Below are 22,847 nucleotides of genomic sequence, written 5' to 3' on the forward strand. Positions count from 1 at the left end.
AAGAGTTCAAAAGTTTTCCACGCGAGGAACTTGCGGTTATTAGTCATTCGTTCTTGATCAGCGGTTCTTTCGGAAGCCCATTCTTCGAAGTAACTTAATCCATCTAGCATAGATTTTATCGGAGCTGATTGCAGGTCGTAAACTCTTTCCCCGGACAGTAATCCAGTTTCAAAAACTTTGTGACAAGCGCTTAGATAATCATGACACGCCATGACATTGGGTTTGTCTTAAGGCTCTTTCTCAAACATTGGATTAGCGTAGTTATAAAGTTCTCCTAAAACTTCCATCTGTTGCATTATTTTAGCTGGGAACACATTGAGTTTGGTCCACGAATCACGGTCTACGTGTGACTGCTGGAGTCCCTTTACTTGGACCAATTCATCATTGTCTCTTCTATCGTCCTCTCGTTTTTTCATGTCGACGATTTCTTTCCAGCCGAATCGTATGCCGTTTTTAGTGAAATCTCTGGTTTCACCCTCTTGTGAATGATTGAGACCGTTAATCATGTTTTTGAGCTGATGACTCGGGCACACCATCCAATAAATTGAAGCTCCACTAACATAATAATTTGGCATTTTTGTGCTAATCCTGAAATTGAAGGAACCATCTCCCTTGACTGTAGGTTGAACCGTTTTTGTCATACCTAAGCTATGACGTAATGCAGACATATTGCTGCTCCCACCATCGCACACAATAATTCCAGTTTCAAAACCAACGGTATGGAATGCATATAAGCACTTCAGTAATGTGGTCGAAATAGCGGCATGTGTTACTGGCTTTGAAAACATGAAGTAGGGCCCAATTACATCAAAATTCATAGAGGTACATCGCCAAAGATACTGGAGAGCGTATTCAGCTTCCAGTATTTCTTGAACTTTTTGAACTTTGAATAAGTCTGCCAAAGACGCGTTTTCATCATCATCCATTGCCGTTCCTATGAATTCTCCATTTCTCGAATTCCAGATCATTTTTCCAATAATTTTAACTTCATCGAATATCAGTGCGCCTTCTTTGGGAGGATTGTTGAACTCAGGATGGTTTTTTGAATGCTCCTCAAACCTCTTGACCTCATTTTTAAGATGAATTAAGTCAATTCCAGCTTTACTGGGTATTTCACGAATTTTTCTTCTTAATGTATGACAACTTGGTAGATTTAAAATTTCAAAGGAGCGAAACCTTTCATAGGCTGCAGGTGAGCAGGCATACACAGCTTTGCAAAGCCTATAGGTTAAGGGGCTCCATCGATTGCCTTTTGATCCAGTGGTACACCTTTCTTGATCTTTTTGGAAGTCGTTTTCGGTACGACCTTTACTATTGGCCTCCCAAGCCTTTTTCAACGCTAATCCCATAAGCTTGTTTTTTTTCATCGCTTGTTCGAATATGTTTTGTAACTCTTCCTGGCCATTTAAATTTATGTCATCAACAATAGCCCTCATTTCTTTATCCTGAGCAGTGCTGAGTTCCAAGCTTGTCTCTCGCAGCTTCCTCTCTAGATGTTAAATTTTATGGTTTAACGATGACCTATTTCGTTTGCATTTGAGCAGCCGATTTCGCTTCGATCTTGGGGTCAAGACACTCATTCTACACCTTGATTGAACCAACTGCCTCTTTAATTTGGTTTTAGGAGTGACTTGAGCTTGCTTCTTTTGGCAATCTCTAATGTACCTAAATAGTAAATAATGATTCTTAATACAAATAACTTTCATACTTTCAGTTCCAACAGAATCCCTAATTAAGAATATATACCATTTTAAAATGCGGCAACCATTACACTGATAAATTTTGTCCCGAATCTTCTCCTTTGACGCATTGATAGGATGAACAAACCACACTGAGCATTTTTGAGATTGATACCTTTCAAAAGGATAATCAACTTTCTCTAAATTTTTGGTATTTTCCAAACCAACACATTCTTCCTATATAACAGGAATTGCAATTTATTATATTTATGGGAAATTTGGCTTTCACAAAAGATATATAAGTTTAAGAATTGATATGCTACCTTTGCTATTCCAGGGCAAAAAACATGTTTGTAAGTTAACGTGGCCAAAGAAATATTAACAACGTCTGCATTTAGACGCGGATTTTCAAAATTGAAAAAGGTTTCTTCCGTGACTTTCTTGAAAAGCGTTTTAACATAGAGTTTCCCATCAGATGAAAACCTTAACCGTGATGGTTCCAAAGAGAAGGATGGTGTCACTTCCAATAATCCCTTTTCAAGCGAAACCTCAAGGAAATCGAACCGGCCGTCGTATGTTTTTGAAAGTGAAAAACAAATATCAACTATATATAAAGAAATTAATTAGATAATCACTTTAGCAATATTCTATAGCTCATCAATACACCTACTTGGCTTTAGGTTTTCCAAAAATGATTTAATAGCCAATATGGCAGCGGGTAACGTGGCTTTTTCTTCTACAACTATCGCTTCTTCCGTTACCTCTAAAGCTGGTTTCTTACAGGGATAATCTTCATCAATGGTACCACATTGTTTATCAACAAATGTCTTTCTTTTTCGGGAATTTGAAAAGCTGTTTATTTCATCCCATTTATCAGGTGCAACGATAAACCCAAATATCTCCGTTTGACTTTCTTTATTCACATTTATTCCTTTAGCAACTATTTTTGGGCGGTCGTTTGTTGTTTTGGAATGCGGCAAAACAACAGCCATTGACCCTGGTTTGGTCGTTTTTTCATTAATAACGGTCTTGTTCTTACAATCACAACAAATAGACTGTCTCCCCTTCACAATGCTGTCGTACAAATCACTCCTTGCAAAGGCTTGAATACCGATCTCTTTCTTACCGCCAAAAGAAATCCCAATATGGCATTGAGTTGACTGGTTTTTGGTAGGCATTGCATCTAACTCGGCTTTAGATTTAGTACGCGGCATTTTAATATAACGTTTGTCATTAACTAGTCTTCACTAAAAATATAGTTTCAAACAGTTCACCTATCAACCGAAACGAGTTTGAATTTAACTTTGAAACGACTCCGATTTAAAAGTCCAAGCACACAAGAAAGACTTCTCCAAAGACGCGATAAATAGCAGACGTACATAAAGCAAAGAACTATTTTTTCAAGCCTTATAACGACCCGTTTCAGTGCTAAGACTATTTGGATAACTCTTCCGCCGACTCTTCAAGGGGGGATGGAACGTTTCTAGAGGGCTAAGGGGGTTCCTCATATTACAGGTCCAATGCGAGATTTTAAGTGCCACCCTTTCTACTCTATCCCCTTTTGGTAGCATCAGTTACGACACATGTCTCTTAAACTACTACCATAAGGAGATTATCTCTCTCTCTAAGGGCCCAAGCGCATCTATTAGAAAAACATCTAGTTCTGCTAGATGTGACGTAGATTTTGTATAGGGGATCCTTCCGAATTTTTCATCAAATTCGCGGGAGAGAAAAATAATTTTCAAAATCAGCCACGACCGATATCCTAAGCCGGTCGTGGTCTAGAGGCGAGCTCTGAGATAACGCTCCCAAGCGGTTGGGAATCAAACTAAAACAGGCGGGGAGGCGAGTGGCGAGACGCGAGAGAGGAAGGACTGAGGGGAAAAAATAAGTAAGAGAATTTCCAGAACCCCCCAGCTCTCTCAGACACAAGAGGTAAATTCGCGCTTAGTAAAAATCACGAAGAGCTGTCGTGAGAAATCTTTGAAGGAGGGAATAATGTTCAATGCCGGGTTACACTGCAGCGAATGCGCTCGGCCTCTGTTTAGGCTGTACAAATATTATACCACTTGAGATGAGACGGATGGCTGACCAAATCGGACATACATACATTTCAACCGTAACATAGAATCTTGGGCCCTTAGAGAGAGAGATAATGTCCTTATGCTACTACTCCTATTAGCTTTAATATATATTTAACTTTCGGTTAACTTTGGAGCATTACGTCCTTTCATCAAGAACACACACTATTTCTGTTGAAAAGACGGCAGCGCCATCTAGTTTTAAAATAAAGAACTAAAGAACAATTTTATAAAAATTTCGGGTTGTTTTAATTTTTCTGTGCTTTATAGGGTCTTTGCGCGTGACGTCAAGTTACCTACCCCCTTTCCTCTCCCCTTGCCGGCTGCCCGCTCTGGCCACGTTAGGACGCCATGTTGACATGCCCTGAAAACCGGTTTTCGCCCCCTATTTCTTCTCCCTTTTTATTCTCGCGGAAACACCCTATAAAATAAATGAAAACTAAATCATGAATTTTAAGTTTCTATCTCCCCTAGAAGTACCTTAGAATTTTGATGATCGGTGAGTGAGTGAGTGAGTGAGTGACAAAATAAGGTAAATTTAACCTGCGATATTTCGAAAAGTATATAGGGTAGGAACTTGAAATTTGGAAACTATAGCTAGGATTGACAGTCCTCGTGGCAAGCAAAATTTCACACTTTTACCTGTACCCATCACGAAGTTACAGTGGGCTTAAAAGTGCCACGAGTTGCTTCGAGAAAAGGATGTCAGTGCTCGACTTGGCTGGGAGGTGCTCCCAGATAAAGGGATTTGTTTCAGTATTGATTCAGATCAGATATTTGAGACGTATGTTAAGACTCGTTTAAAACCATTTTTTACTCCGTTTGGTTATGTAATAACTATTTGTCATCAGTAAAATCTACCCATTCTTTATACCATTTTGATGGAAGTTCTTGTTACACGCGAGCGACGCCGCGGATAACAGCTAGTAAATTTATATACAGTAATCACATTGAATTAAGTATAATTAATCAAACGTTCCACAAGTTCCTATTCATAAATAGATGGGCATTTAAAAAAAATGTCCATCTAAGTCGACATAGTTTATTTATTTTCGAATGTGTTCCCAAGTTTTTCATTTCAACTATAATATTTATCGAGGTTGTTTTATAGGTATAGTCCCATTGGATAGAAACCGCTTTTTGGTTTTTTATGGCGAATATATTTAAATTTCCAGCCCAATGAAGGGTTTCTGCTGAATGTGAATTTATTTGAAAGAATTAGTTAATTAAATGTGTGTGAGGATTTCGAATCACCGCAGCAGCATGGTAGAATATCAGGCTTTTAATTCAGAGGCTCGGGTTCAAACCCATAGAAGGAAATTGTAAGTTTCGTTAGGTTAGGTTAGGTTATTATCCTACTAATTAGCTGCCACCTTTTCCAAAATATACTCCTATTAGTTAGCTTCCACCTTTTCTTAAACATTCTCCTACTAATTAGCTGCCACCTTTTCCAACATATTCTCCTAATAGTGAGCTGCCACCTTTTCCAAAACATTCTCCATACTAGTTATCTGCCACCTTTTCCAAAACATTCTCCATACTAGTTAGCTGCCACCTTTTCCAAAACATTCTCCTACTAATTGGCTGCCACCGTTTCCGAAATATTCTCCTAATAGTTAGCTGCCACCTTTTCCTGACCATTCTCCTACTAATTAGCAGCCACCTTTTCCAAAATATTCTCCTAATGGTTAGCTGCCACCTTTTCCAAAACAATGCAATTCTCTCCATTATCAATCACTCTTAAAATTCAATTTTGCATTTCAAACATCAATATCAAAAACTGTAGGGTAAAAAAATTCCTTAAAAAAAAGTGAAAACGTTTGCTTTTTAAATTTTGATATATATTTTCCCAAAACCGCACATTTGGGCTGTTTTCGGTTGAATGGGAAACGCGTTTGGTCGAATGGGATTCGGTCGAATGGGACACAAGGGTTTTATACTGATAAATTTAAATATATTTTTTTAGTCGAATAACTTAATTGTTGCTGATTTAATCGTAGCTCTATCCAATACCATCGAAATTGGAAATTTCTGTCATCGATAATTTTATATCTAACATTTTGGTAAATTATTGCAGTTTTTGTTCCCACGGTTGACCTTGGAATGTTGGGATTTTTCTTCTTTTATAACGAAATAGAGCCAATCGGCCATTTGGCTTCGTATCAAAATTAATGTTAAATGTGACGTTATAATTTCCCTTCACAAGCCAAGTGGTCTAGCGCAAGGACCCTAAGTATTTTACATTAAGAGGCCCTTTCATGGCCTTACGTACTGGAAACTTTAAGGTGTTTATGGGCCGGCACACAAAGTTAAAGGAAATGTAGGCGACGCCACAGGGAACAGCTAGTAAAGTATAATAAAGTTTTATTTATGGAAGTCCACCACTAATGTTCAAACTTTCCAAAGTTTACCCAATTAAGTTTGTCATTAAATTCATCAAACAAACAAACGTGGCGAAATTGAGGAGCATGATATATTATACAATACCTGACGTTTTTTAAATTAAGGAGAACATATTGAGCCACAGAAAGAGAGATGTCTTCTTTAAAAAGATGTCCGGTTTTAAATTTCTCATAAACTCCATTTTCCAGAAAATCCTTAAAGAAAATATGAGGCGTTATTCCTAATGTAGTCTTGGCTTACAAGGGTTTCTAACAAGTCTGTTGTAAATTAAATGGCATGTTCTTTGAGAGAAACTGAGCGGGACATGTCTACAACGTGTGGTTACTTAGTTAAGAGGGTGCAATAACAGGCCGATTTGACTTAATCCACAAGTGTGACTGCATGATTGTTTTAGGTGCCAAGTTTGGAAGCCCGAGGATGCCCATTTCCGCACAATTTACGAGAATCATAGCCCAATTCCTCATGCTCGCTTTTTTAGCCCCTATTTTGTTTCACATTTATATAACCCTACATATCCCGCACGAGTGTCCTTTCTGCTGGGGCAGCTTGTTATGGCCCATTTGCGCACAGTTTTTACAATGAAACTTAGTTCACTATTTTTTACCATAACCCATTTCCGCAAAGTTCGCAAATAAAATATATTTATTTTCTTGTTGATTAGGTTAGGTTTGGTTCCTTTAGTGTTAGTTTTGGTTCGATTAGGTTTTGGTTAGGGTCGCTTATGCTACAATGTAGCCATGCTATTAAACTCGTTATTTGACCATCGCAATATCACTATCGATATAGTTTAGGATGAGGGTCGGTTAGGGTTAAGTTAGGTTTGGCTGGGTTAGGTTAGGTCAGATAAGGTTCGGTTAGGTTTTGGTTAGATTAGGTTATTTTAGGTTACGCTACAGTAGAGGCATGCTATTAAACTTGTGATTTGATCATTGCAATATCACTATCGATATAGAAAAGTGTATTGATAGACGTAAGCATTAAACCAAGTGTGTTTTTGCTTAAAAATAGAAGTATAAGGGTGCATTTTTTAATTCTGCATTAAAAATAAATCTATCGTTAAATAATAAAAACTGTCATTGTATCACAAAGACCGGAAAGTTTAAAAGATAAGGCTACAAATTGTTCGTACGGGGACCCCGACCCCGAAAACCGGGGATCCCCGACTTTTTCCCCCGACCCCGACCGTGGTACCTAACATGTAAAATATAGTCGGGGTTTTTTTCGGGGTTAGATTTTGGTTAGGATATTTTTAGCAAAATATTTTTTGTCCTGCGCCAAAAACAATCATCTCATTCGTCTCAAATAAGTGCTCCGCTTCTCCTTTATGAAAAAAAGGGCAGGGGGGTAACTAACAACAAATAAAATACAGTAAAAACAGTCACCAAAGTTACAAAGTTCACCATCCTCCCTCTCTTGGATCGGCGGCCCTCCCCCGTCTTATGTAATGGCAGTGGTCTTTCGTGGGAATCGTAGCTGCGTAGCTCGGAAAGTCGGAATTTATTGGGCTTTTTTACAGTTTCTTGCCTACTAGCTAAGAGTCACTATCTAAGTGCGATACGAAAATAAAGCTTCTTTCCAAACACCCAGAAATTAAACGATTTTTTTATCATTTTTCCAAAAATTTTCAGCATGCCATGTCTTACCCCGACCCCGACCCCGACTTGTTTTTTTCGGGGATAACCTGTCCCCGACCCCGACCCCGATTAAATTTTTACCCCGTACGAACACTAGAGCCTACAATATTAACTACCTGAAGTAACAGATATTCAAATTTTCACTTTTGAAGACATGATTATAAAACATCAATTTTTTTAAAAAATTCTTATCTTACTTTTTTTCACCGAAATTACTTCGGTAAAGTATTTTAACAAGAACTATGGGCGTCATTTAAAAAATACTACGGGTTTACATATTATTTTTTATCAAAAATTTACAATTAGGTAGAGAATTCGGCCCTATAAAGAGAATAAAATGGACATAAAATCGTTGAGAGCTGATAAAATATAAACCGTATGAAACTTAACAAAACGTATTCTTCAATTGTAAAGCTTTGGAAGTATTAAATATTAAAGTGCTGTATAGCTCACAAAGATCACAATCAATCTACAGATCTTTTCGACACAAATAACTAAATCACAATGAAAAGGCCTATGTTATTTTCCGCTTCTCAAAATATATCCAATTTTAAAATATGAAAATTTAAACTCTTCAAGAGAAATCTTTTCAGATATCCAAGCATTCGAAACTCCTAGAATCAAATGTTAGTCGAAAGTAAAAAGCTAGCATCCCTTAAACCCTTCTAGGTGACATTTTTTTCTTGAATTACTATTGAGAACAAAATACTTGGGTAAATATTGCTGAAAAATATTTTGGCAAAAAGAAATTTTGGTGAAAAAAGTAAGATAAGAATTTTTTTAAATAATTGATGTTTTATAATCATGTCTTCAAAAGTGAAAATTTGAATATCTGTTACTTCAGGCAGTTAAAATTGTAGCCTTATCTTTTAAACTTTCCAGTCTTTGTGATACAATGACAGTTTTTATTAATATCTGTCACTTCAGTCTTCATATTAATTAAAATTGTTTAGAAAATATAGGAGAGAAAAAGTCTTAGAGCGTTGCGCGTCCATCGGTAAGCTAGCTTAATTACCAGCTGTCGGTAATCCGGCTTAATTACCAGTCGTCAGTAATCCGGCTTAATTACCAGTCGTGGTATTGCTTCTTAATTACCAGCCGTCGGTAATCCGGCTTAATTACCAGTCGTCGGTATTCCTTCTTAATTACCAGCCGTCGGTAATCCGGCTTAATTACCAGTCGGCGGTATTCCTTCTTAATTACCAGTCGTCGGTAATCTAGCTTAATTACTAGTCGTCGGTAATCTAGCTTAATTACTAGTCGTCGGTAATCTAGCTTAATTACCAGTCGTCGGTAATAGTCTTCGGTAATCTAGCTTATTTACCAGTCGTCGGTAATCTAGGAGAATTACCAGTCGTCGGTAATCTAGCTGAATTACCAGTCGTCGGTAATCTAGCTGAATTACCAGTCGTCGGTAATCTAGCTGAATTACCAGTCGTCGGTAATCTAGCTGAATTACCAGTCGTCGGTAATCTAGCTGAATTACCAGTCGTCGGTTATCTAGCTGAATTACCAGTCGTAGGTTATCTAGCTGAATTACCAGTCGTCGGTAATCTAGCTTAATTACTAGTCGTCGGTAATCTAGCTTAATTACTAGTCGTCGGTAATTTAGCTTAATTACCAGTCGTCGGTAATCTAGCTGAATTACCAGTCGTCGGTAATCTAGCTTAATTATCAGTCTTCGGTAATCTAGCTTAATTACCAGTCGTCGGTAATCTAGCCTAATTACCAGTCGTCGGTAATCTAGGAGAATTACCAGTCGTCGGTAATCTAGCTAAATTACCAGTCGTCGAAAATCTAGCTTATTTACCAGTCGTCGGTAATCTAGCTTAATTATCAGTCGTCGGTGATCTAGCTTAATTACCAGTCGTCGGTAATCTAGCTTAATTACCAGTCGTCGGTAATCTAGCTTAATTATCAGTCGTCGGTGATCTAGCTTAATTACCAGTCGTCGGTAATCTAGCTTAATTACCAGTCGTCGGTAATGTAGCTTAATTACCAGTCGTCGGTAATCTAGCTTAATTACCAGTCGTCGGTAATCTAGCTTAATTACCAGTCGTCGGTAATCTAGCTTAATTACTAGTCGTCGGTAATCTAGTTTTATTACCCTTAATTGGTAATCTAGTTTAATTACCCTTAATTGGTAATCTAGTGTAATTATCTCTAATTGGTTATCTAGTTTGATAACCTCTAATTGCTAGTCTAGTTTAATTAACTCCAATTGGTAATTTATTTTAAGTACGTTTAATTGGTATAAACTACTTTAATTACTTAAATTCGTAATCTAGTTTATTGATGTTTAATTGGGAGTCTAGTTTAATTATCTTTAAGTGATAATCTAGTTTAATCATCTTTTATTGGTAATCCAGATTAATTAGCAGGGAAAAGTTAAAATATCCATTAAGGTAGCTATTTGTTCTATGAATTGGACTATATCCGCGATAATTTCGACCCGGGTTGCCCGGGTGTTTTGACGGCGTCGCCGCAGTGGCCTCGTTAACGTCACGGCGGCAATATTAAAACCGTCTTATCTCACCATCGATAGGCCATTCCAACCAACAGGTATTAAGAAGAAACACTCGGATTATTATGAGGCAACTATACAATAAAAAAGGCCAATATTGGTCGCGCTGATATTTCTTAATAAAACAGTGTATCCATGCTAAATATCGCAGATTGGGGTAGTTTTTAAAATTTAAAATTTAACATACTTAAAATTAATTCTTCTTAATAACAAAAAAATGATCCTAGATTATAGTGTAAAGTTTCATTAAAGACCGTTCCCAAAACTAACCAACGTATAGTTTTTCTAAATCACGAGTAACCGATTTGTTTTTTTCGAAAAATTTCCCATGTTATTTCTAAGGGAAAAATTCCTGTTTTTCGTAAAAAGGTGTGATTAATTTTATGGAAATGAAAACCACCCTTAGCAACTTGGATCTCTTTGGAATTTTAACCACATATTAAGGGCCCGAATTGTAGTTCTGTGGAATTCTTTCAAAACAGTTATTGCAATACAAAAAAAACTACAACCAAACAAAAAACCCTCCTTATACATTAAGAGCAGTATGAAGTCTTATCTAAGAGAGCTACCGCTCTCTCAGAATAGCATTGAAAATTTTATAAACATAAAACCTCACAATTTGGCTATTTTCCGTCCAATGGGCCAGCAAGCATAAGTTTAAGGTTTTCAAAATGTTTGGCAAACTGTGCGGAAATGGGTTATGAAAAATTGTGCGTAAACGGGCTATAGGTTTTTAAGATGTGAAAAATAAAACTGTGCGGAAACGGGCAACCACCTTGGAAGCCCATATATTCGTTTAGCTAAGTTCCCACTTGACCAAAACACTGCGTAAGTACCACCGAGGTAAGCAAATTTCTTCAGAACGCACCCAAACCTGCGTTCAATTTTTTATTTGATATCAAATGTTTTTAGACTTAACACATTAGAATAATAATTTAATTATTGTAATCTAATTCGGTATCGATTCAATTTCAACTCCTACTGAAGCCCAAACTAAAACTATAGACAAATTCGTTTATTATAAAAAGAGAAAACAACACACAGGGGCCCTCTCGCCAAAAGCAACGCCAGACGGAGCCCGAGTTCACTACACGCTGAAGGCTAATCAACTCGCACTGCCTCTGGCGGAGCTTCTTTGCGAGAGGGAAGACACCCCAATGGCGGCCTCGCCCCTATATATTGGATTCTCTGTTTTGTAATAAAACGAAATTGTCTATTACTTAAAATTCTTCCAAAACAACGCCATTCTTCGGAATTCGCTTTTACTATGATTTTAAACGGCCTAACCCTAAATGAAGTGGCTGGATGGAGTTCACAAAATACAAAATAATTTGGGAATAAAAACCAAATTAAATCAAAAAAACTGGCAGCGGAAGAAAATGGAAAACTGTTCATAAAAATATGCCTTGGTAGTTTTCCTAGTTACAACCCAATTGTTAAAAAAACTAGCAGTACTTACATTTCCTATCGAATAATTTATAGTGGTTAAGCTCTGGTTCATGACTGCTTCCTTCTATTTTATAAAACAGAATTTCTTCCAGAAATATCTAGTATCTCAAACAGTTCTTTTTTAATTACTGGACTAAACCGAATCGATTGAATCATTACACAATACACACTTATTATTAAAATGTTTTTGAGTTCCACGCTGTGAATATTTAAAGAGCTTTGATTCTGGAAATGTTCCTTTCACACGCAATTTTTACCTCTCTGAGTGACGATGACGTCACAGTGAGGTTTTACACTGGACGTATCTGTGTGTCTGTCTGTCAGTCTGTGTGTCTGTCTGTCAGTCTGTCTGTGTGTATGTCTGTCTGTGTGTCTGTCTGTCAGTCTGTCTGTGTGTGTGTCTGTCACCGCGTTCGCAGCTGGCAAATCGGAGCAAACATGTTCGCAATTTCCGGACAGCGATCGCAGTACACAGAAATTCGGAAAGTTTTACTTCGTTGCTTTATCTATCTTATTTAACGCCAATCATTAACTAGCTGTTACACCTTCATCTGCTGCCTAACCGCCAATTCTTTCACTCGATGCCAACCGGTATTTATTGGCTTCTAACAACAACACCATGCATAGTCTTTCGTGTACACCACATACACACCAATCTGTTCTTATTGGCTTCTAACACTAACATCTACTGATCTTTCGTCTATACCACATAGGTACCAATCTGTAACATAGGCTTCTACTTCATCATCGTCGTTTGACTTAAGATATATGTACGTGGCGAGCGGCTAGGATTACCATAAGCGTCTAGCCTCCCAATGGCAGGGCTTCCACCAAAGGTTCACGCAATTGCGCATTTTATTATCCCTTAGTGTGAATCAATCACCATATATACCCTAAATTTTCAAAAGTACTGATATTGGTGTTCCCTAGAAACATAACGTTAAAGATAGCTATGTTTAAAATTATTTTAGGAATTAAACCGACTTAACTATAATTAACGTAAAATAATGACGATTAAAATAATTAATATCAATTATATTTATTTAATTATTTAAGATAATTTTCTTTCTTTGGAATGACACAAGTGAGAGTTTATATAGAACAAGTAATGAAGATTGTATCTGAATCGAAACACTACACGCATTTCAAAGTTAATATAAAGGGAGTAAGCTGAAAAGATCTCTAACAAAACGATAACATATTCTTATTGCAGAATATTAAATGGAAATATTTTAAATATTATTCGGCATTACGATTCTTTTAGTAGTCTTGTAGCTATAAAGCTGTTTCATCTCCATATTCCAAGAATGTATTTTGATATCAACATTTAAAATTTGCTGTTTACTTTTTTTAATTCAACTTTATATAGTGTAAACGTAATTTAAACTTCATTACATAATATGGATGTTAATACTTCATCTCTCCGAAACTGTTGAAACGATTGGGTCTAGATATAAACCAGAATTGACTTTGTTTCGTGCCCTCTTTTAGGAGGTCTTAACGGTTCAGAGTGAGCCGAAAGTTAAATCCACATTTGAGTGATAGATTAGAATTATTGAGGATACATAAAAAATTATTAAACGCTTTAACCTTTACAAATGCCCTTGGTAATATCTCCCCAAATTCAAACTACGTATTTCCGGTTTTTCTCATTGGCTCATGGACCTGTGTTTAGAAACTAAATTTTTGTTTGAAAATGTAGGAGTTCGTCTCGACTCGAAGGGGTTATTTTGGTTTCCCAACTTGTTTACCTACACTTGCACAGTAACAACAGTTGACGGCTTACGAGCCGTTTTGTGAACAAGATTAGAGTCTTTTTGCCACGCTCGATATTTTTACATCGAATTTATTTTCGCAAAAGAACCAAAAATGAAAAATTGGTCTCATTTGGGCAAAGAACTGAAATGTATGGCAAATAATCATCGATCTTAGCTTTCTGGTCTAAAACCGCAATATTACCCAATTTTCTCGGTTATGGTGACTTAGAACTATACGTCTTTACGAAAGCTTAAAAATCGAAATAGCACCAAAAGTATATAGCTATAAAAACAAGAATAACTGAGTCTGAAAGGATTGATTAACCGACGTGTGACTTACTTTGGCTAATTACTTGTTAGATTCAACTACTATTGGAAAACCAAAATAAGCCTCTCCGAGTGCAAACTACCCACTCAACCTTTTTTTTAAGTAATTAGAGGTATTTGATATTTATTTTTTTAATCGTCAGTAATTGACCTTAATTCTAGTTCAGTCGTTTTAAGAAACGTTATTCCTAAAATCATTTTAAACACAGCTATTGTTGACGTTTGAATTCAAGCGTACGCCTCTTTAACAATTTTTGGAAATTTGGGATATATAAGCTGGTCAATTCGCGGCAAAAGATAAGGAAAAGTCACAATTGCGTTAACCTTTGTTGCAAGTTCCACCATTGGGAGGCTAGACGTTTCTAACAACCCTAGCCGATCGCCGCGTACATCTTAATCATAACGATGATAATGGAGTAGATGTCATTACTGCTCTCTGTTAGGTCCGGATATTGCAAACACGTTTTTAAGTTTTTAAGTAAAAATATAAAATACCATAAATTACGGCAATTTTTGTTATTCCAAAATCTTAATCGTTAATTTACCCGGTAAATTGCCACTTTTAAAAACTACAGTAATATCACATCTCTAGGCCTGACCCTAAAAGAAGTAACTAGCGTGATGGAGTTCACAAAAATAATTTGGGAATAAAGACCAAATTAAAGTGAAAAATCGGTAGACGAAAAGTACGAAAAATATTCCTTTTCCCCAATAGGGACTGACAAAGGGGTCAAAATACTCCCCTACTAAGCGTCAGACCCTCACTTAGCCAATAAAGAGAGCACTAGCCTTTCACTCTATGAAGTTTGCCGCCATTTTGGTGGAAATCGGAGGAGACATTTTAAGCCACACCTCTCTGGCAGTTCTCTATAGTAAAAACAAGCATTACTTATATTTCCTTTCGAAAAATTTATAATGGGTAAGCTCTGGTTCATGACTGCATCCTTCTGTTTTCAACAAAGAAATTCCGAAAGTTCCTTTCACAGTCAATTTTTTAGCTATACTTGCACCCAGCCGTTTTGTGAAGTATTACCAGAAGTGAGATGAGACTAGAAGTACTGAGGCTCTGAGCTAACCAAATTCTTCACTTGGCGAAAGTGAATATTCTTGATAACTTACCAACGGTTGGCCCTCTGGTAGTGGTTTTCTGAATTTTCCCTCCAAAACGTGAGACGCTCGCTGCGGTAGACGGCCGAACTAGATTCAAGCACCCGCGTCCGTGTTCAGCGGCTTTAGGTTGATTGAAAGGTGGTAGGAAATTATTTTGGAACTCGACCAATTTTTTCTCTCTAGTGTAGGCGCGATGGAAGTGGCATAAAATCCTCAAATTTGTTCACTAGTACCAGGATCTATTACCAATGCTAGAGCACTTTACTTCTAGTCTCATCTTACTTCTGGAATTACGTATATAGAGCGTGGCAAACAGTTCGCTTTTAATTACTGGACTAAAAGAGTCGATTGAATCATTACACAGATAATATTATAAAGCTTTTGAGTTCAATGCTTTGAGTATTTAAAGAGCTTTGATATTAAGAGCCAAGCAAGGTAGCCGGTTAAATGTTCCTTTCACACGCAATTCATAGCTAAACTTGCACCGTAAAGGTCGATAAGGGCTTACGAGTCGTTTTGTAATTACTTATATAGAAACTGTGTAACGAACTAGATTAGAGTCCTTCTGCCACGCTCAATATTTTTACCTCTAATTTATTTTCGCAAGAGAACCAAAAATGAAAAATTGGCCTCATTTGGGCAAAGAACTGAAATTTTCGGCAAATATTATATAACATAGTAACATTACATCATCGATCTTAGCTATCTGGTATAAAACCGCAATATTTCCAATTTTCGATTATGGTGATATTGTTGCAGTATGTTGTGGGTATAAGTTGTGGGTATAAGTGGTGGACTTTAATAATATTTCCGAGCTTTAATACATAACTTCATAATCTCACATTATTAATCTCACTAGTTTATTCTTACACAAGTTATTCCCGTAAATACTCAACTCCCCGAAACAGAATCTGCCACATTCCCTAACAGGTAAACATCCCATATCTTATCTCTTATCACACGACTCGGGGCAGAGGGCGTTCGACAGAACTTCATAAAATATATTTGGGGTCTAAAAAGCCTTTTATACGCTACGATATAAAAAACACTGTAACAATATTCTTTATAATATGACGGCGAACTCAGAATGCGTCTTTACTGAAGCGAAGCAAACTACACTCCGCTCAACAGCCTATTCACGGCTTGATCCCTGTGCCACGGTCGGGAAGGTAATCATACGCAGAGGGGTCACATAGTACACGGCGACAGCAAGTTTCAACGAAGCATACTTTTTGTTTTTATTTCTATAAAGTTTTACTAGAACTAATCATGTCCACCTCAGTTTGAATTGGTCTCTTCTTGAAACTCGGCGAAATGCATGAGCATCTTGCATGATTTCTCTTCAAAGCCAGGAATAATAGACCTTTTCGCAAATTTATGCGCGCATGCGCTTGTCGTGCGTCGGTGATAAAATAGCAGACGACGCCATCGGCCTACGGAGAAATAGCTGGGATTGTAGATAAGGGAGTAAATTTGAATCTAAACTATAAACAAGACGGCCCAAGGGCTCGTAATAGTAGCCACATCGTACGAGTGAATAGCTCCTCTATACCCTACCCTAATGAGTGAATAGCGCTATCTTTTACAATTCTTAAATGATTTACCGTGCATAAAATCAGAGTTAATAGCCCCTCGATGCCCTACTCTAAACATTGATAAAATTATAACCGTATAAATTTACTTATGCTGTAATTCTTATATTCCGGCGAATCGAAGAATAGATAGATTAGTGATAATCCCCTCGATGAGTTTACAACATAGACTTATGCCGTTGCACACTTATCGCATCTTATAAATTTCTAATAAGGACTTATGAGTAGTATAACCCCACACTTCGTACCTCCGTAGGTAGATGTAAAATGTAGGTCAAGGTCACAGGGTCAATGACCCGAGTTATGCCACGCCCCCAACAGCGCCCCCTCGCGGGAAAACACTGCGCGGGAATCTGGCAGTCCTGTCAGTCTCTTCTACAACTGTATCTGTGACGTCATTGGCGGGAAAACACCGTGCGCCGCCTATTGGGAAATTCCTGCCAGTCTCTTCTACAACTGTATCTGTGACGTCATTGATAAGAGATGATTGGCTAGCTTAAACGTACATTGACAAGGGTTAAATCTTCTACAACTGTATCTGTGACGTCATTGATAAGAGACGAGAATGGATAGCTTTAAACGTACATTGACAAGGGTTAAATCTTCTACAACTGTATCTGTGACGTCATTGATAAGAGTTGAGGATGAATGGATAGATTTAAACGTACATTGACAAGGGTTAGATAGAAAATCTTTCATTGAGAAAATGTAATTATGGAAAATAAGTTAAGCCGAGTGTATTATAACAGTAAAAGTCCTCTCAGTTACGGTAGCGTAAAGAAATTGAAACAAGGAGTGAAAAATGTTTCGAAGGAAAAAATTAAGACATGGCTTCAGTCTCAGCCAACATATACCATTCACAAATCAAGGAGGATATACTTTCCAAGAAATCGTACTTACGTTACAACAGCCAATGAGGTATTTCAGTGCGACTTGATCGATCTACGAAATCTTAAAAAATATAATAAAGGGTTTCAATATATTCTAACTATTGTTGATATCCTCTCAAAATATGCTTGGAGTCTTCCTTTGAAAAATAAAACTAGTAAAGAGGTTTTGAAAGCTTTGCGGAGAGTTATTAAAGAAAGAAAGCCGTTACGAATTAATGTTGATCAAGGTAGTGAATTTTTATCAAAATTGTTTAAAGATTATTTAAGAAAAGAGGGAATAAGTCTTTATACTAGTGTAGGTGCCATTAAATGCGGAGTAATTGAAAGGTTTAATAGAACTTTAAAGGATAAAATCTTCAAGTTATTAACTAGAACGAAGAAACTAAATTACATTGATGCCTTAACAAAAATAATGAAAGCCTACAATTCAACTGTACATTCAAGTACTGGTTTCGCTCCTGTTGATGTCAATATGCAAAATGAGCATTTAGTGTGGAAACGTCTGTATGTTAAACAATCTAGTGCAAAACCACCAATGTTAAAGACCGGTGACCTTGTTAGGCTATCAAAAAGCAAACCTTTGTTCGAAAAGGGTTACAAAGGGTACTGGACCAAGGAAATATTTATCATTTCAAAAATTCTGTACAGAAACCCCGTTTGTTATATTGTAAAGGACTTTGATGATGAAGAAATAAGGGGAGCCTTTTACGAATACGAACTTCAAAAAGTTATCTTGTAAAATATATAGAATAGTAATTGATAAATAAAAAACATTTAAAGTTAACGAGTCATGTTGAACGATTCATTTTACGTAACTCTCGTGAGTACGGCTTCTATGAACGTGTTTCCGGGAAACACGCAATCTCATTTTAAAGTTAAATTACCAGCTCCATTGAATTTGAATGGAAACTGGCATGTGGGTTTTAGCCGAAGCATTTTTACCTAAAGCTTGGGATAATGTGTCTGCAGACTATCTATATTTTAGGGCCGGAGTCTACGATTATACGGATAATATTTGGGATCAGTCAAATGTGCAATTGACCGGCGGAACTTTACGCGGAGATGGCTACGACGCGTACAAAAATTTATTAAAAACTATGAACAATGCCATACCATCGGAAATACGATCTTCGGTATACATGTTTGTAACATATAGTGACGATAATGAAAAAGTTTTTTGCGCCCTGAGGGCTAAAAATGGGTATGAAATTCAAATACCTGGGGAGATGGGTAAAATCTTAGGCCTGAGTTCCATGGAATGGATAAAAGAAAGATTTACGTTTCCCGAAGAACTCGTTAAAAGAAAGAAAGAGGACCCTCTCGTCCTAGATAGTTCCAATAATTTTTTCTATATCAGGAAGAGAAAAGGTCATAAAAATGCTCGAGAGCTGATATTACAAATTCAACCGGGGCAATATACAAGCATTGAAAACGTCATCGAAGCTATGACCAATGAAATTCCTACGGAACATAGATCTAAGATTAAAATAAACCTGAATCCCGACGGAAAAGTAAATATCAAATGTGTAAATGATTATTATCTACTGTTCACGAAAGAAACGTCGGGTCTTGGAAGATTTTTAGGGTTTCACGAGGATCAAATGGACTCTCCTCTTAGAAATTCAACTAGCAAGAGTATAGCAAACTAGGGAACTGCAAGTTTATTTATTTATACAAATTTAATAATGCCTCAAGTAGTTGGTGATGTCTATGCTCCGTTACTAAGGGTTGTACCTATGATAAATCAACAACGTTAGCCGTCCATCGGTTTCAAAACATTGACTATTACCCATTAAGATGTCCGTCATTTGAAATGATAGAAATAGACATGAGAACTGATTATGGAGAGAATATTATGTTTAAGTTAAACAAATCAGTCATAAAACTTCATTTCATACTCAAACATGACACGAAGTAACATATACCTAAATTACTACTTGAACCAAACCGGAAGTGGTCTTACCGGAAGTGGTCTTAGTCACTACCGGGGACCAGTATTTCAGAGAGGAAATGGTCTCGGAAGCATTTTTAAAAGCTTAATAAGATTTATAACACCAGTTTTTAAGCCGGTTGGAAATGCATTAGGAAGAGAAGCCCTAAGAACTGGGTCCGAAATAGCTGGTGATTACATTGCGGGTAGAAACCTAAAAGAGTCTCTGAAATCTAATTTGAGTGAAGCTGGAGCAAATTTATTACAAAAAGCGAGTCAACACTTGTCACAACCGCAAATTGGTTCGGGTCGCCGTAGAAAGCTGAAGACTAGAAATCGAAGCATAAAAAAACGAACCAAGACTGACTTTTTGGACTAAAAAAACAATAAACATGGTTGAGGGTGTGATGTCAGAACTGGATTTATTCGCGGTACCACCGGCGAATTACAATGTAGAAAATAAAGACTACGTAATTTACAAACCTTTGGCAACAATTTAAGATCAAGGCCCAATTGAGTTCTTTGTTCCAGGATCTAATGATCTCTATACGGACTTGGCTAAAACATTGCTACAAGTTAGAGTAAAATTACTCAAAGATGATGGTTCTGCTTTATCTGCTCTAGAAACGGACGTGGGTCCTGTAAATTTGTTACACGCCGCTCTGTTTAATCAAGTAGATGTGTTTTTCGGAGATACTCAAGTTAATACTTCGACAAACGCTTATCCGTATTTGGCATTCTTTGAAACGCATCTAAATTACGGTGACAGTGCAAAAAATTCCTATCTGTCTGCAAAAATGTACTACAAAGATAATCCAGTAGACGCCGCAAAAATGTTTTTAGCTGCGAATAAAAATGATAACAATGGTATGTTGAAAAGGAAAAATCGCGTAGCCCTCTCAAACCCTGTTGATATGATCGGTGATTTACATCTTGATGTGTGTCGAATGGACAAGTTTCTTTTAAATAGCGTAGATGTTAGGTTTCGATTCATAAAGTCAGTAAACGAATTTGCTATTATCTCAACAATAGCAAATCAAAAATTTAAATTTAAAATATTAGACGTAACTTTACTAATTAAAAAGGTTAAGGTAAATGCGGAAATAATGTTAGCTCACGCTATGGTTCATGAAAAACATAACGTTATTTACCCTATTAACCGGACCGTGTTAAAATACTTTTCTATTAGCAGTGGCTTAACGGATATTACACGCGAAAATGTATTTATGAATAAAATGCCAGCAAGGGTAATTATTGGTTTAGTTAGAACGGCAGCCTTTAACGGTGATCTGAGTTTAAATGGTTTCGAATTTGCTCATTTCAATTTAAACTACTTGGGCTTAACAATAGGGAACCAAACATTTCCCAACCCTCCGTTTACGCCAAACTATAACGTTAACGAGTATTCCCGAGAGTATCTTTCAAATTATACGGCTTTGGACTTGTTTAAAAGAAATAAAGGAAACTGTGTTTCTTACGAAGAATATAAAGAAGGTAACGTTCTCTACGGATTTGATTTAACCCCGGAAGAACAAGCTAGTGCTGACCATCTATCACGGAATAAACTAGGAAACTTGAGAATATCAATGAAATTTAAGTCTCCGTTGATTCATAATGTAACGGCTGTTGTTTACGCGGAATTTGAATCGGAAATAATAATTTCAAAAGATCGTACCGTGATTTACAATCCCTCCGGAGAATGAACACCGTAGAAATAAACGAATTTTTAAAGTGTGAATCCGTCACAAAACCATTTTTCTCGGTGTTTTTGCCATTGACCAAAAACCATTACCACCCAGACAGAAAAAATATAGTTTTTGTTTGAATACGGAACCAAAATCAAGCCGAGGCGTTCACTGGTTAGCAATCTACGTAGATAATGGAATAGGTACCTTTTTTGATTCTAACGGAAATGATCCTTTTCACTACAATCTTGTAGACCTTAACCTTTACGCTAGTAAATGGTATTTTAACCACGTACCTATACAATATCCTTTGTCCGAAACGTGTGGACTACATTGTATTTTCTATTTATTTAACATGTGTAAAGGCTATACCCTAGATATGATTATTCACGACTTATATAATCCTCATGATTTAATGTATAACGAAGCAATGGTACTTTGGTTTATGTGTAATCATTTATTAAATCATAAAGACATGTTTTGTAATCAATAAACTTTATGCGTATAAATCGATCCATTTATTTTCCGTCTTTCGTTTTTTGTTTTGTCGTCTTACAGTTATGTTTGATTCTTCTTCTTTTGGTTTGGATTTTGTCTTAGTTTTCTTTCTTAGTTCAAGTGGAGAGTACAATTTTTTCAGTTCTTGATATTCGTGAATTACTTGGGCCATACTCTTTTTCCTATTCTTTTTAAGCCTTTCAGGATTTGGTAATACAGTAGGTATTGGAGCAGTAAATGTAAATGACGGAGCTGCTGCTGCTGTTGCTGCTGGTGACATCACATTTGTAGGTGTTGATGGTATTATATTTGGAGGCATTGTAGGTATTAGATTAGGTGTTGATGGTATTATATTTGGAGGCATTGTAGGTATTAGATTAGGTGTTGATGGTATTATATTTGGAGGCATTGTAGGTATTAGATTAGGTGTCGATGTGGGGACCATTGGAACTGACAATGGTTGTACAATAGAGGGTTGACTTAATTTTACGGTCGGTGGTTCAACTAATTTCTTAACGTTTAGAAACTTTTGTAGAGTTGTCAAATATTCTCTCAATTTTGTTTCGGATGTTCCTGGTTTTTCAAGAATTTCTCTCATTTCTTTGTCTAAATCAGATAATTCTCTGTCTACGGCCGACACAACTGTCGAAGCCGGAACTAGTATAATTTTTTTCATTGTGCAGCGTTAATCGCCGAAATTACACTAGGTACCAATGTTCCTAGTAGTAAAGGCCAGAATCCTCCTGTTTGATTCGTCATCAAACGACGTTTCTTTTTTAATGACAAAGATTTCAGAGCTAATCTTCTTATAACCCTTCTATGACTCCTAAGTTTTGCCTTTTGTGCCTTGGTGATTGGCAAGCCTCCAGTTGTACTATTATGACAAATATTGCAAATAGCTTTTATCTGAGCATTGCTACTATTTTTAAGAATTTTTTTTCTTTGTTTACTATGTTTTAAAACGTGTAAGAAGGGATAGTGTGGACGAAGTGATCGGGGTACCATCGTTATGGTAAATAATTTATTTTGGCAAGTTCGCGTTAATTTAATCCTCGACAAAAACTATCATAGGACCATCAGAAGGAAGGACATTGCTCCTTAAACGTAGTTTATCATCTTGGTCCTGTTTACAATCAATTAATATATAACTATGCGGTTTCTCCGTAGCCATTTCATAGGCTTTAGCTAAAAATGTTTCATTTTGGGAAACGTTTGCCGTCCTAGGTATTCAACAGCGGACGAATCTCTTGGAGACTTATAGATAATTATATAAGAACAATTAAGACTT

General features: G+C 36.7%; 2 protein-coding genes across 2 annotated transcripts; both read right to left on the reverse strand.

The window, feature by feature from the left end:
• Window positions 1-227: 227 nt before the first annotated feature.
• On the reverse strand, window positions 228-1,912 carry LOC149656699 (uncharacterized). The gene is made up of 2 exons (XM_089844524.1): window positions 1,747-1,912; window positions 228-1,656 (listed from the first exon to the last, which is right to left on the reverse strand). The coding sequence occupies exon 2, from the start codon at window positions 1,434-1,436 to the stop codon at window positions 228-230; it is 1,209 nt and encodes a 402-aa protein (XP_089700650.1). The 5' UTR covers window positions 1,437-1,656; window positions 1,747-1,912.
• LOC149656700 (uncharacterized) lies at window positions 1,497-3,144 on the reverse strand. The gene is made up of 4 exons (XM_089844525.1): window positions 2,350-3,144; window positions 2,003-2,283; window positions 1,747-1,916; window positions 1,497-1,665 (listed from the first exon to the last, which is right to left on the reverse strand). Exons 1-4 carry the CDS (start codon window positions 2,891-2,893, stop codon window positions 1,497-1,499), a joined length of 1,164 nt encoding a protein of 387 aa, XP_089700651.1. The 5' UTR covers window positions 2,894-3,144.
• Window positions 3,145-22,847: the final 19,703 nt, after the last annotated feature.

Source organism: Phalangium opilio, unplaced genomic scaffold (assembly GCF_054372755.1).
Source record: "Phalangium opilio isolate 3A_F unplaced genomic scaffold, DU_Popi_V2 ptg000077l_1, whole genome shotgun sequence".
NCBI classification, from domain to species: Eukaryota; Metazoa; Arthropoda; class Arachnida; order Opiliones; family Phalangiidae; genus Phalangium; species Phalangium opilio.

Coding starts and splice junctions, on each gene's coding strand:
- LOC149656699 (XM_089844524.1), bottom strand. CDS start 1,436: ATGAGGGCTATTGTTGATGACATAAATTTAAATGGCCAGGAAGAGTTA.
- LOC149656700 (XM_089844525.1), bottom strand. CDS start 2,893: ATGCCGCGTACTAAATCTAAAGCCGAGTTAGATGCAATGCCTACCAAA. Junction 2,284..2,349: donor TTTGGAAAACCTAAAGCCAA/GTAGGTGTATTG, acceptor CTTTATATATAG/TTGATATTTGTTTTTCACTT. Junction 1,666..1,746: donor GGTTGCCGCATTTTAAAATG/GTATATATTCTT, acceptor TTTACTATTTAG/GTACATTAGAGATTGCCAAA.